Source organism: Aquila chrysaetos, chromosome 2, assembly GCF_900496995.4.
Source record: "Aquila chrysaetos chrysaetos chromosome 2, bAquChr1.4, whole genome shotgun sequence".
NCBI lineage: Eukaryota > Metazoa > Chordata > Aves > Accipitriformes > Accipitridae > Aquila > Aquila chrysaetos.
In genome coordinates, this window is record NC_044005.1 from 2,248,548 (window position 1) to 2,263,010 (window position 14,463).

Consider the following 14,463-nt stretch of genomic DNA (forward strand, 5'->3'; position numbering starts at 1 on the left):
CATGTTAAATTAAAAATAATCTCATCACATTTAGGAGACCAATAACTTGACTATGTAATCTAATTCTCATCTCTGCAAGGTTCCAGGCTACACGTTTCTCCGTAAAATACCAGGCCACTGTAGTAATATAAAGCTGTCAAGTACAATAAAAAGAAAAAATGAAGGTGCTCTCAAATCATTAGCTGAAAATTATTTATGAAAGTTGCAGGTTGCTTGCTGCTATGAAGACCAAATTACCAGGCAGTTTTCACCTCTGTCTTTACTCGTTATTGCTTCAGACTTTCCAAAACAATTTTTTCTCCATTTTTCTTCTTTTTTTTTCCTTTTTGCAAACACCGTCACACACTTTTGTCCGTAGACAATAGGATATGCCACCTTTATAGTCTGAGACCGTGCAAATGTGCTAACAATAAATTAATCTGATCTAATCTGACAGACTCTTTTGATGGCCCAGTCTGCCTTCGTGGCTGTGAGTGAGAGTAGGAAGACTTAAAAAAACCACTTCTTTCCATTTTTGCCACCTCATCTTTTAAGTGTGTAATTCTGGAACAAAAACTTATATTCAAAGAAGTGAAAGGCAGAATAAAATAGAAAAAAACAACACAGGGAGTTGCCATAGAGTTCAGCCTCCTCGAAAAGCTTTTTAGGCTGTAACTTCTGTGCAGAATCACTTTGCATTGTATTGGAAAAGATTAGGAAATAGCAGTCTAATCAGAGGTTTGGGCTTGCAGTGCCCAAGTAAAATGACTTCAAAGGGACTCCTGCAGACAGCACTCACCGTGCATCTTCCTATAATTTCCTATTTCATAATTTGACAAAAAAATTAAGAGACATATTTTTATATTAGGAAGACTTATAATAACATACGGGTGCATTTGTGTCGGGGTGTAGTTATCTAGAGGGCATGCCCACTTACCCACACCACAAACCCAGCAGGGATATGCAGGCAGATCCAGTTACAAAGAATCTGGTGCAAGTAGCCTAAGGAAGGAAAAAATACTGTACTTTCATTCCTACCTGGGTAAAGAAGGGCTCATAGATCTCCACTCCTTTATCAGACCCTTGCAGCAATACCTCTTGGCCGCGGCGCCAGCTGTACCGAACAGGCGGATTGGAGTTGGCAACGCACCTGAGGAACACCGTTCTCTCATAGTAAAACTGCTCTTTTGCTTCCCCGATGCTCTGGTGGACTGTTACTATTGGATCATCCAAATCTGGAGAGACAGAAAGAACAACCAAGATAAAGTCAGGCTTCAGTTGACTCTACGACGGTTCTGCGATGGGAAGCGCGTGCATCGCCTTGCATACAAGTCAACAGCAAAATAGAGGCAATACAGCTCTAAAAGCCACAAACGTAGGTTTTAGGACTTCTGCAGCAGAATTCAGTTTTAGAGTTTGTTTTCATCTGCACAGCACCTAGCACAACTGGATCTTCATTTACAACTCGGGCTTTTAGATACAACAATATATACGATATCACATATGATAATGTCAATCATATTTCTGTTATGTTTCCACTAATACTTAGGTTTCATATGGTGTTCATCTTTACTACTTGTTTCTTATGCATGATTTTAATTTAAATGTCTCTTAGACAAAATAGTTTATAAAGCTTTGGAAATAAATAGACAGACTAATTTGCATCCTAATGGTAGGCTCCACTAGAACATAGATCATGTGCATGCAGCTGTTTTCCTTTAAAGCAGCAATTTAATACAGTAATTTAATGCATATTCCCTTCTTTTAGTTACATGCATTTAACTTCAAGCAGGTAAATTCATCACAGGCTTTAGAACACACTTCTCTTGATTAAAATACAGATATCATATAATTACTCCCACTGCATCAGCTCAAAGAAAATTAGATCCCCACCACAGAATTCACTCATCTTATAAAGGGAAGAAATAACGATAGCCCTTGGAATGTGAGTACACCTAATTAATTAATTTGGGCTTTATTCCATCAGGAACAAGTAGATTCCTGTTTGCAGGATGTTACTATTGTTTATTATGAGTTTTCTCTGAAGGTACAATTGCGTCGAAGAAGGGGAAAAAAAAAAGAAACAAAACAAGAAAAGCAATGGCTATTTTTACTAAGAAGTCGTTAAAAACACTCAACCTCCAAATGACGTGGTAAGCAATTCCCTGGTGAGCTTTAGGGAGAAGTTACACTACCTGGAGGGCTGGCAGCCAAGGGGAAGTTGCTTCTCTAAGTCTAGCCCCTCTGTTTCAAAGGTACGTCCAGGTTTGGCTCCAACAGTTACAATACAGGCACTGATGCTGTTACCCACAGAGAGTAGGAACAATTTGCCTAATTATACCTGTACCGATCCGGTCTGCAAGCACACAGCAACACCACATTCTCACGTGCAACTCAGCCTTGACTGAAATAATTTCAGAACCTTAACGGCAGTGCTTCTTCCTTAAACAAAATTTAAATAACGCTTTAAGTAGTGTTTCATTAATTATTCATCCACAAATGTAACCCTATTTTTGCAAAGTCTTGTGTGAGTAACTATCTAAATGTCAATTCATCAGATTTATTTGAGGCCACAGTTCAGTGAAATGCAGAACAAGGTGCTCAATTCTTAGCATGACCACCGGTGTCAAAGGGAAGGCGGTCACGCTCAAAGGCACCCGCACACTTGAGTCCCTTTTCAAAGGTGTTGAAAACAAGGACAGTTGGTTTTGGGGAAGCCTCACATGCATTTTGCTCCATGTCCTTTCCCCAAGTGCGAGCCAAACACCACCGTAACTGTATATTGTACATGATGGACCATCAGCATAGCAGTTCTTAAAAGATCTGGGGGTTTGATAGTTTTCTAAACTAGAGGTGAGCCAGAGGCACATGGGATTATTAAAGGATGCCCCTCATTAACAATCTGAATAGATTAGCAGGTTTCAAACATCCACACTGAAAAGCGGTTTGCACTTAAAAATTATTCTTTAGATGCTTACATTTTGATTTGCATAACAAGAATAAAGCTTGAGAAGCTCTTGATTAATTAGAAACAAAACATGTTCCAAAATTTGGAATAATTCAAGCAATAATATCTTGTAATAGAGCACGAATTTTAAGTAAATGTTACCTTCATTCTACTCTACAAAACATTTAATTTAATATCACAGAAACAAATTATGAAATTGTTGCTCCAAATTAGGATGCCATTTTCTAATGAGATTTCATTTTTGTTTTAAAGGTTATTTTAAATCACAGTAGCATGTGAAAAGGGATGAGATTGCTGAAATGTTATGTCTTCTACTCATGCAATAGAAAATAAAAAGAAGGAAATTAGCTTGCTTCAATTTCTAGGCCAAAGCACCTGTTCCCTATATTTTGATGAACAACAGAACATTTCACACACGAATGCTTTCCAGCATCTGCTTATTAAAGCACATCCTTAGACCACAAACAAGGATGACTGGCAGCCAAAAGTCTCCAACACCGAGTCAGGGGACCGCTCCGCCAATCTCTCGCCCTTAGATGAAGGTGCATCCCCTTAGGTGACATACACAAGAAGTCCAAGTCTTGACTCTGCTTCATTTTGATGAATTTAATCAAGACTAGACAGAATAAATCACTTAAAGCCTAAAACCTCTTTGCAGAAGGGTCTTGGAGGTCCCGGCGGCAAAGCTGAACAGGAGGTGGCCGACTACATCCCAGGCTGCAACAGCAAGAGTGCAGCCAGCAGGTCCAGGGAAAGGATCCTTCCCCTCTACCCCGCACCTGCGAGACAACATCCAGAGCACCCTGTCCAGGTCAAGACATGGACATACTGGAGCAACTGCAGAGGAGACCACCATGATGATTGGAGGGCTGGAGCAGGTGCCATACAAGCAGAGGCTGGGGGAGCTGGGTTTGGCCAGCCTGGAGAAGATAAGATGAAGGGGTGATCTAATTCCTGACTAACTACCGGGAAGTTATAAAGAAGATGAAGGCAAACTCGGAAGAGCAGAACAAAGCACCATGAGCCAACAGGTATAAGTTGCACCAAGAGAAATTCCTCCTGGTTTTAAGCGAAAACAAATTCCCCGTGCAATCAGACAAGCGCCCAGAGGGGCAGCAGGATACCACCCTTGGAGACATTCAAAGCTTGACTGGACACAGCCCTGAGCAATCTAACCTAACTGTGAAGCCGGCCCTGCTTTGAGCAGTAGGTTGGACAAGAGATCCTTTCCAACCTAAATTACTCCATGATGTCATGAGCTGTGATGCCATCGCTTGCTTGTGCTACCTGCTCTCTTGCAGCAGGTCCATGCTGGATGCGTGCTCACCCCCTCCGACACCGCTACTCCTCTACGACAGAGAGAAGCAGGCACCTTTTTTCTGCACGGCACTGTACCATGACAGGGGATGGATTTGATAAGAGTATAAAGACACCTCAAAGAAATTTAAGTTGGGAATGCAAACGCGGCAAGCCCTCTGCCAAAGCATTTCATAATGGTCAATTAATAGAAAATTTGCACTGCAGAACTTGACTGATTTTTCCGTCGGCAGTGCTGGATAGATCTCAACAGCTGCATCAAAGCAAAAGAAGCAGCACTAATAGGAGACAAAATAATGCTTGCAATTGTGAGATTTCACTGAACACTCAACTGCCTGCCCCGCTGTTGGGCAGGGTTAGACAAATGTTTTACTGGATTGTTATATAAGACTGTATTTAGCTCAGGCAGTGCGAGAGCTGCAAACATAATACAAAGTATGTCTTTTTCATAATAGTGCCAAGGTATTCTGCAGAGTTATTACAACAGAGGCATGCAACTGACAAATTCATTGCCTTTAGACAGGTTATTTTAAAGTCACCTGATCTTGGTGGCATTAACGCTCACTTGTCAAAGCTCTCCAGAACTTCAGTTTCAGTGTCTAATTGAATTGTTACTAACTGATATTCAAATTTCCAAATAGACTTTAAAAAACCTGAAAACTATTTAAAGCTCTGTGCCTATGTGTAAGTATCCCTGGGTGTTTGTTCACTAAAAGCACTGGAAGAGTCAGGGGCTCAGCATTCTGGGAGGGAAGCTACGGACTTCAGGTAGTGCACAGCAGTTAAGCTGGGAAGAGGAAAGAGGGGAAATCACTGAAGAGACAGGGAGATCTTACTGCAGTGGAGAAAGATTTAGCATTAGGAAGCTCAGCTAAATGAATTTTTTCTACATGCTTTACAAGAGAAAAAAAAGCCACTAAAATTTTCATTTTGGGTTGATCAAATTATGAAGAGTTAACTGACTAATCATTCTTTAAATTAAACTGAAGTCATGGGTGTTGCTATGTAGTTAAAGTCTATTAATCAAAATTAAAATAATTACAGAAGTATGTTTTCCACAGAGGTTTATGCCACCATTAGGTTCAATTTTTCAGTCCTTAATCTTTGAATTGAACCAAACAGTTTCCAAAACCCAGATGGCACAGGCATTCTAAACGCTATATTGGAAGAATTCCCTTCACACATCCCTAAGCTCTGAAACAAACAAGAAAACCCAGTATAAGCTGTTCAAAATGGGTCTAATCTAAATGCACTGTGAATTGCATCACGACGGTCAGAGATGTTGGCGTGGAAGGTGCGCAACTGTGGCGGATGCTATTAATATCCTCTCTACGCTGAATTGCAAAGCACTGGAGGCATCGTACTGGCTGCAAGTCGGAAACACGGACCATCTCCTGCGACCCTCACCTGAACTCCAAGGGAGTTTCACATACACAGACAGGAGAGCAGGATCACAGACTATATTTGCTATATCATCTTTTTTCAGCTGCTGGGACTACACAGCTTGATGATTTCATTTGTTAATTAGATGCCTTTGTCTTCGGATGTTCAAAGCAAGCGATGCTTGGAAGTCAGGATAATAATAAAACATGCATCTGGTAAACTGATTGAAATTGCTTCATCAAGACACCCAGAGAGGAGACAGCAGTGACGCATACATTTAGCCTGCCTAACTCATAAGTTATTCTTAAATATAAAAGTACAATATTTTTCGTCCTATTTTCCTTACTATAGCCTCCTTGACCTAGCACAAGCTATCAATAATTACGCAGGTTTGAAGGGCTTTGTAGTACTGTATGGTACAGAGCAGTTACGCATGATTCAGAAGATGCACAAAAATTCAACAAATATGTATTTCTTGCCTACCTATGGAAAGGATAATGAGCTGTCTTGCATGCCATCCATTAGTACATGCAGTGTGGAGACACAAGAGCTCCAAACAAGCTGGAAACAGGGGAGCCAAGTTACCTGGAGCTCCACATAAGATATTTTTCCCTCTATAGCCCTTTAAAAGAGATTTATTATGCATCTGCAGTGCCGTATTGTGTGTGCAGTACAGACTCAATAGCAGAAAGCAAGCACCATTTACAAGGCCAGATCCTATAAGCAAGCAAGCCTTTCTTCCTTGCTCCCACAAGAGTAAGAGTGTGACCCTGGAAGACCCCTGATGAGCTTATATTGATTTCCAATACTATTTTGGGAAGATCAAACACATGCTAGAAGGCTGCTAACATGCTCAAACACGAAAGGACAAGCAGGATGACCTTAGTAGTCAACAATACCCTGTGCAGCTCGAGAGCAGTTCTGCCTGCCATGCTTTACTGAGGGTTGGAGTCTATCAACAAAGAACCCAAGAGGAGAAATGTAACGAACACTCAGTGATGTAGTTTTATGGAGTAAACGCTTGCTTCATTCTTTTGATGAGGTTATAAATACACCTGATTGAAACCCATATAAACTGCACCCACTGGATGAACTGTTCATACCAGTACGTCCTAATGACATGGGGAGGATGGCACAGGGCTGACAGCCCTGCAAGAGGGCAGCAATAGTTTTGTTGATCCAAGGACACCAAACTTAGCCCAATCTCATTATTTAAGAGACTAAAGTAGCATCGGAGTCCCTGGACAGCAGGTACACTGGTGCTCAGGATTTTACATTTACAGCACAAACAGCACCACTGACCACAATACTGAATTTCTACATGCGCATGCATGTGCATACATGAATAAAGATCAGTGGGTTTTCCTAATAATGAAGAGTCGGACGCTCACACAGAACGATATACATCTATGAACTCATAATAGAGGTTAACAGCGCAAGACTGTGCCCTGGCACGGTCTGAGAGGCACACCGGCAAAGACCTCTCAGCACAGTTCTGAAATAGATGGGATTGCTGGGATCACTGCGTGCAATAAGAGTAAGGGTATAATTTTCTTTCATATATAGAATTGGAGACCTGAGTAAGGATCCTAATCTGGTGTCAGCCATTGTTAAGCAACATTAAGAAATTAAAGGGCAAAGAAAGAGCAACAGAAAAGTACTTATGCACTAGAGAAAGTACTTATGACTTTGGCTTGCAGTGAAAGATGTAAAGAGCGAGACACATTTAATTTTGTAGAAAAGAAGACTGAACGGTAACTTTATTATAGGATGTAAGCACCTCATGGTGGGAAAACAGCAGGTACAAAAGAGCTCTTTTGGCTACCGGTAATATATACAACAAGCAACAATAGCTGGAAACTGAAGGAAACCCAGTTCAATATGGGAAAGAATAAAGACCTTTTTTTTTTTTGAAGATAAAGCAGTTGAACAGAGGAACAGACTACCTGGGCATACAGAAGATTCCTCACCTGTTCAAACCAAGACCAGATGCTTTTTAGTGAAATACAAATTATTACATTCAATATAAGAACAGCTGCAAAAAAAAAAAAAAAAAAAAAACCAAACAAAAAACCAACCAGATAGGGCTGTAAGGTAAAGGAGGTTAAATTAGACTGATGTCGTGGTCAATTCTAGTATTAAATTTTTCAAAAAAAGGTAATTAAAGAGAGAGTTGATTAAAGAATTCCAGATCATTATCATTAAATCAAGTACACCTGAATCAAGAAATTATTTAAACTATCTTTCCATTCCACTTGCATTAGCCTATACATACCAGAGTGTCAGCACACTTTGGTTCCCCAGCCGGCCGGACATGGCTGTGAAAAATGTTGATGAACCATGACTACCCACAAACAAAGCATGTAGAAACAAGGGTTAAAGCCACTCTTTCACTGCAGGGATTGAAAGGACAGCTAGATAACACGACAGCAGTTACAAAAAGTACTCATAATGTATGACTCTGCTACAGGTTCTTCACCTTCCAGTGATTTATCTTCCTTTTATGAACTAAGATTCAGACACAAGCATACAGGAGTTGGACAGTCTTCAAGAAACACAAATTCTTATTCAAATATATACAATTGCTTGAGGAGGAATTCTGCAATAACTGTCTTGTTATTATCCTTGTTTTATAAACAGGTAACCTTGTTTTTTTAATTTTCTCTGTACCTGTAAAGAAACAGAACGGAAGATTACATTATAAAAGAAAAAAGGATTTACCAGTCAAGCCAGGAGAAACAGGCACTAATACTAAAGGCCACCTGACATGCACGACACATTAGTAGGAGTAATTGTTACACATAGGATTTTTTAACATTATAAGTAAGTAATTATTGGTTGCATAATCCCAAACCTAATTAACGCTTGCGCCTTCATTTTTTAAAGAAACAAAACTTAATTTTTTTGAAGCAATGAACATCAAACTGGGTTAAGAAGGTCTACTTCTAGACCACATCCATCTCCAGTTAGTGGCTTCAGTGGACTTCTTCCAGAGTTACTCACAAAGTTTCAATCCCTGTTAAAAACTACATTCTGAACATATCGAGTGCAAATAGTGGCACCCTGGAGAGCAGGGGCTCCTGATAACACTCCACTGCTCTCTTACTGCCTTCTTCTGGACTTCATATGTCCTAAAATGAGCACAAAAACATTTTACTTCAGTAAAAAAATATATATCTGACAGTCTATACCTATATAACAGAAAGTGCCAGGTTTCCTTCCTCCCCGCCTCGTATATGTTCTGCTCTTCCAAGATTCACATTTATTTTCCAGCCTTAAACTCTTTCCCATTAAAAATGTCAGTATAGAAATCTAACCAGTTCTCTGCATACTTTTTCACAATCTCTACTCTTAAAGACGACTGTATTTTTTCCCAGTTTTACTTGAACAGAATACAAAATATGCATTTTAGGGGAAGAGAAATAAAAAGAAAGCCAGGACTAGAAGAAATAAATAATGGTGAGTGGATGATGAAAAAGGAGGGCATGTAAGAATCTCCTTGGAGGCAAATGAAGACAACAAATCAAACAAAACTACTGCAAAAAGGAAGAGGAAAATGAACCTGCCCAGAATATTTAGTGCCCACGCCTGAACCCAGACAAGTGAAGTCTTTCTGCTGACTTGAAAGAAATCCCCCAGCCAGTTCGTTGTAGGAGCATAGACTAAAATCCCATCCACCTTGGAAGGGACCCTTAGGAGGTCACCTACTCCACATCTTGCTTCTCTCCATACTGATGATGCCCATCAATTTTGCATCATCAGCAAAAATTCATACCAAAACTTTATTATAGTATGTAAATGCAGCTGAATCTCAAAGAGCAGCAAAGATTTGCTTCCTTAGATAATTGCATTTGACTGCCCATCTGCCAAACCTCCCTTCCCAAAACCTTCTGAGCTTCTTTTAGCAAAATTTCAAATGGGGATCGAGATCCCAAAGATAATTAACCTCCAGCACATTATATAAAATTGGCGTATGCACGTGGGGAGAAGCGGGCACCGGAGCAAGGCTCGGATTAGCTGAGGGCAACACCGCACCAGGAGCTCATCGTGGCCAGCAGGCATGCAGCAAGCACCCTGGCCCCAGAGGCACCCACGGGTGCCCTCTACACAGCCTGTCATCACGGAGCTACCGGGGAGACTACAGGAAACAGCAGATCTTAGGGAGAGGGAAGGGAGCTGGAGGTGTGGGGTTTTATTAATACTGTAACTCTAATTATACAAAATAATGTATAGTTATGCAGGTGGAGGACCTTGAGGTGTTTGGTTAGATGCCTTCTGCAGTGCTCCTGGTAGACCTGCACGTGCTGACTCGCAGGGCTGAGCCTTCCTCCGCACCTTTTGCTCCTCAGATAAAGGAAATTAAGTGCAGGAGTGCATTTCTGCTTATAATGAGACACTACATCTCTTCAGAACAGCAGCAAAATCTCGCCTTCCAGAGAAGCAGCCTGCAAAACAAACCATATGCCAGGGAAGTTTTCAGATACGTCCAGTTGGCAGAAGGGGAGTACTTCCAGTTACCAACAGCAAATTTGAAAGACATCCTAAGTCATAAACTCAGTGCTTTATAAAACCTAGGCCTATTTCTATTATGGCTTAAATCAGATTCCTACAAACAGACAGAATTTTCAACTTGAGGGATATTTACAGCATCAATTATCTTGAACCTCATCTGTCATGTACTCATCTCAGACTGATCTAACTACAGCTATTATCATGTGTTAGAGACAGGTTTAATTTAGAAAAGGAATAGCGTAAAAGGCATTCAAATAACCTTATAGCATTCTTACTAGATTTTTTTCCAAGGAGGAAAATAAAATCTGCATATGCAGCCAGGTAATACTATGGAATTAATGCTTTGTAATTAACTGTAAGCTTTTTTCTTTAGTTGAAAAATACTGATGTTAGGAGTATTACATTGAACAAATTCTGCAAGATACTTCCTCAGCAGCTATGCAGGGCTAATTAAACATCATTGAAATGAGCTCAACATGAAAATAAAAATCTTCCTTGGCTGATCCTAATAGAAGTTTTGCATTTCCATTCCTGCATGCATGCATATTTAATCTTCACTTCTTAATTTCCACAAGCAAGGTTGTCATTATGTATTAATCAGTTATTTTAGTGTTTACTGTAAAAGGTCTATGTCTTTGGACACCCAGAAATAGCAAGGTGGGCGGGTGTGCTGTGGCCGCTCTTGCTCCTGCTGACCAGCACCATTCCTGTGATTCCTTGTTTTCTGTCTGTCTACTTTTATCTATTATCTCTTTTCTTATGCAAACTGTGTCTGTCAGTGTTCTGTGTTAATACATCCCCTAGTATCATTGTTGTAGTACCATAACATAAGTTTATTATTCTCATAACAATATTCACCCATAATTGACATAATCATATGTACATATTTTAACCTAATGGAAAAATAATCTTAATTCTGAATCTTTTAAAAACTTCCCCTTTCAGAACATCCCTAACCCAGTAAAACCTGTAACAGAACTGCAGGCAGAAAAGCATAACTCAATGCCAGCAGCGAGCAGACTGCAGCCACAGCCAAACCCCTGCTCTCCTCCGCCAGCCTCGGAATATCGCTCCCAGGCTGGATGACACCGGGTGGCAGCCCCGGCCAGGGTCTCTCCCCGGTGCTCAGTCTCCGACTCACGTTGCAAACAACAGCACATCGCAAATGCAAGAGAGACAGAGCAGTGAGTCTTTCTCTCTTCCTAAACAACAAGAAATCAGAGTATGCAAGAACTGGGCATTTGAGTCCGGGTGTCTAGCGGAGACATCAGAAGGGGAAACATCTCCGTATCCCAGTGGGAATGGGTTACCAGACACGCATTTGTGCCTTTGCAAATCTCTCCAAAGGTGATTTTGCACGCTTATTCCTGGCACATCGGGATGGCTGCTCCCACCTGGTAAGTCAGTGCTTCAGACTCCTGCTCCAAAGAAAAGCACAGGTCTTCCCACCTGCCCTGCTGCCGAAGCCGCTGGCAAGCGGTGGCAGTGCAATCTAAACCGCTGGAACCCCCAAACTCCATGAAATAGCCCCAAAACAAAGAGGCGAGTACAAGCAATGGAAAGGCACGGGCGACAACCTAAGAAAGCGCTCATCAACTGAAGCTATGCTGCTGTATTTTCAGCCTCCAGGAATTTATTCTAAATAGAGTTTGTTTTAGTTAAATTACCCAATGGCAAACACAGACTAACACGGTCTGGGTCAGATCGGGCCAGTTCACATCGGTGCTGGTGCACACGCAGATGACGAGGAGTTTGACAAGGCTAACACAAACCAGCGCGGTCTGCACCTCCACGGGCGGTCGCAGGGAGCCGTGCAGAGGCTTTGGTGGATGCTGGGGCACAAATTGATTTGGAGAGAATGAATCCTAACGTTGACACATGTTTATGCAAACAAGTTAATACTACTTGCTTCAAATTTTGCGCGCAGATGAACGCCCGGGGCTCCTGGGGAATTCGGTCAGTGCGGTGCCTGGCTCTCAAGCTCACATTTCCATCTCCTGTGAAATACAGGATCCCCTCATCCCCAGAAACCTCGGAGGTTTTGACCCTGGCATTCTCACCCAGAATAAGCACTCCTGCTTCAGCCGCAAAATCAAATGGGCAGCCTTATTTATAGCCACAGGAAGATACTTGCTACACTACTCAATGCTCTAATTATGAGTTGCAAGAAAAAAAATCAACGATCTAAAGGATCCCTCCCTTGCAGTCAGATTCATTTGCCTGGACATACTAGAATATAAATCTAAAGTTGCAGGAGAAAAGGGAAATGAGCAGGAAGGGTCTTGCTGTGCAACATGAATCCACAGCACAAGCTGAGGCTCAATCGACCACAGCACTATCACTTCCCTATGAGTTTTTGAAAGGGGTTTTGGGGAATGCCTTCCCAAACTAATGCTAGTCAAAGAGAAATTCTCTTTTGAGTTCTTCAGTTGCTCTCTACAGACCTTCTGGCATTCCCTCCTGATCCTTCTAGAATTTCAAAGGCAGACTAAATTCGCTGGTTCCTTGTTATGAAACTGCCACGAAACAATGTCCTATGGAAACGGACACACGTAAAGCAAATTAGACCAGAGGATGAAGAATTAAAGAAAAACACATATTCTAATCAGTATACATCCAGGACCTTGTACTGAGATATTTGACTGCTTTACTTGAAGTAGGTTGGTAAATTTGAGGTTTAGCCATTCTCTCTCAGTTTGTAACAACTAGCAACATTTGCTAAATAGTTTCCCAAGAATGATAAACCTTTGAAAGGGCATTTATAGCTCCTCAGGTCAAAGAGAGAGCAAAAAAACCCACAGCAAGTCCAAACTCAGGCATTAGCAGCACCATCTACACTGACATGTTAACACATAGTTACCAATCCAGTGCTAATTAGCCAAAGGTCATTCAGAAAATGAAATTGAGCTTTTCCTTGCACAAGTTTTGAAACTGAAGTGAACGACACTGAAGTTGACAAATAACTCCACTGACATTGAAGAAAAGCGAGATTTTTATTCACACTCTCCTTATAGATATTATTAACACCACCATTGGATATCAGTTTATATAGATGGAACTAACTGAATGACTTATTTCCGCACAAGTGCTCTGGCAGTCTCTTAATCAGCATCCGCTACAGGGAAGGACTCCCCTTATTCCTCAGGGCTGTCCCAAGATGCGAGAAGTTGCCCACTTTGTTCTCATTTCAGTTTGGCAACCCTTATCCTAATAGCTCCCCAAATCACTGGGACAGTTACAACTGTACCTCTGGAAACGGGGGAAATGTTAACAAAACAGCTACAGCAATCCCTCCAACATCCACGATAGCAGCTGGGAGCCTCCAACAGCCTCTATGGGTATCTTTGCACTATATAGGTCCTATACAAAACTTCTGCAAAGGAGTCAAATCAAATCAAATCATTAAGTTTGGAAAAGACCTCTAAGATTATCAAGTCCAACCGTTGACCCAACACCACCATGCCCACTAAATCATGTCCTGAAGTGCCACGTCTACGTGTTTTTTGAACACCAAGAAGGAGCCTGCGAAGTCCTACAGCATCAAAGCTTTTGACTCACACTCCTCCTATTGACTCCAGGAGTCTCTCCCAGCGTTGCATCCACATGAGAAGCCAGTAACGTTGCTGGAGGCTCCCCAGTGAACTTCTGCCTGTGCACCAATGGCTCAAGCAGCAGGGTCGAACTGCGCACCGGCCAGAGGCTCTGTGACCCCTGTGTCAGATTAACATAACCAAAGGGTCCAATTAATGAGCAGGATGTACAGAATTTGACTCCTACCTCTGAAAACGCAAACCAACAATTACCACACGGTGTGAGTTCGTGTTAGCATTGAGACCTGCAGAATTAGCCTGGTTACCTTGAAAAACACATGCTGCCCAAATGTACTGTGTCACCATCCTAGCAGCGACAGCAACGGCAGCAGCTCTCAGATCTGCTGGGCCACACAGACCCAGAATGAAGCTTCCTGCTCTTCTTCACCTCATTTGGGTAAAAAAAAAATAGCAAACTGCCTATTTATTAGGGGTTTTTTTTCCACTTAACTTTGGCCAGGCTTACACAGTCCCTTGCAGTGTGCATACCAGGAAGGAGCCCCTGCTTTACAGGCTGGCTCGTAAACATGCCTCCCAGAAAGATATGGTACATGGAAGAGGTTTATATGTAGAATTTGTCAACTTCCATTCATTTACTTCCAAATCAAAGCCAACAAAAATTTTCATCAGAATGCTCAATATCTGTCTGCTCAAAATAGGAGGGAGACATATATTTTAAAGTTATTTTTTCCACCCATTCCACTTACACGTACT

At 41.5% G+C, this 14,463-nt stretch overlaps 1 protein-coding gene across 1 annotated transcript in view; it reads right to left on the reverse strand.

The window, feature by feature from the left end:
- MDGA2 (MAM domain containing glycosylphosphatidylinositol anchor 2) overlaps positions 1-14,463 on the reverse strand; it is a 385,028-nt gene that overhangs the window by 182,724 nt on the left and 187,841 nt on the right. Inside the window, exon 4 of the mRNA XM_030036202.1 lies at positions 1,018-1,214. Coding sequence (XP_029892062.1) covers positions 1,018-1,214 — 197 coding nt within the window. The remainder of the gene's footprint in view (positions 1-1,017; positions 1,215-14,463) is intronic.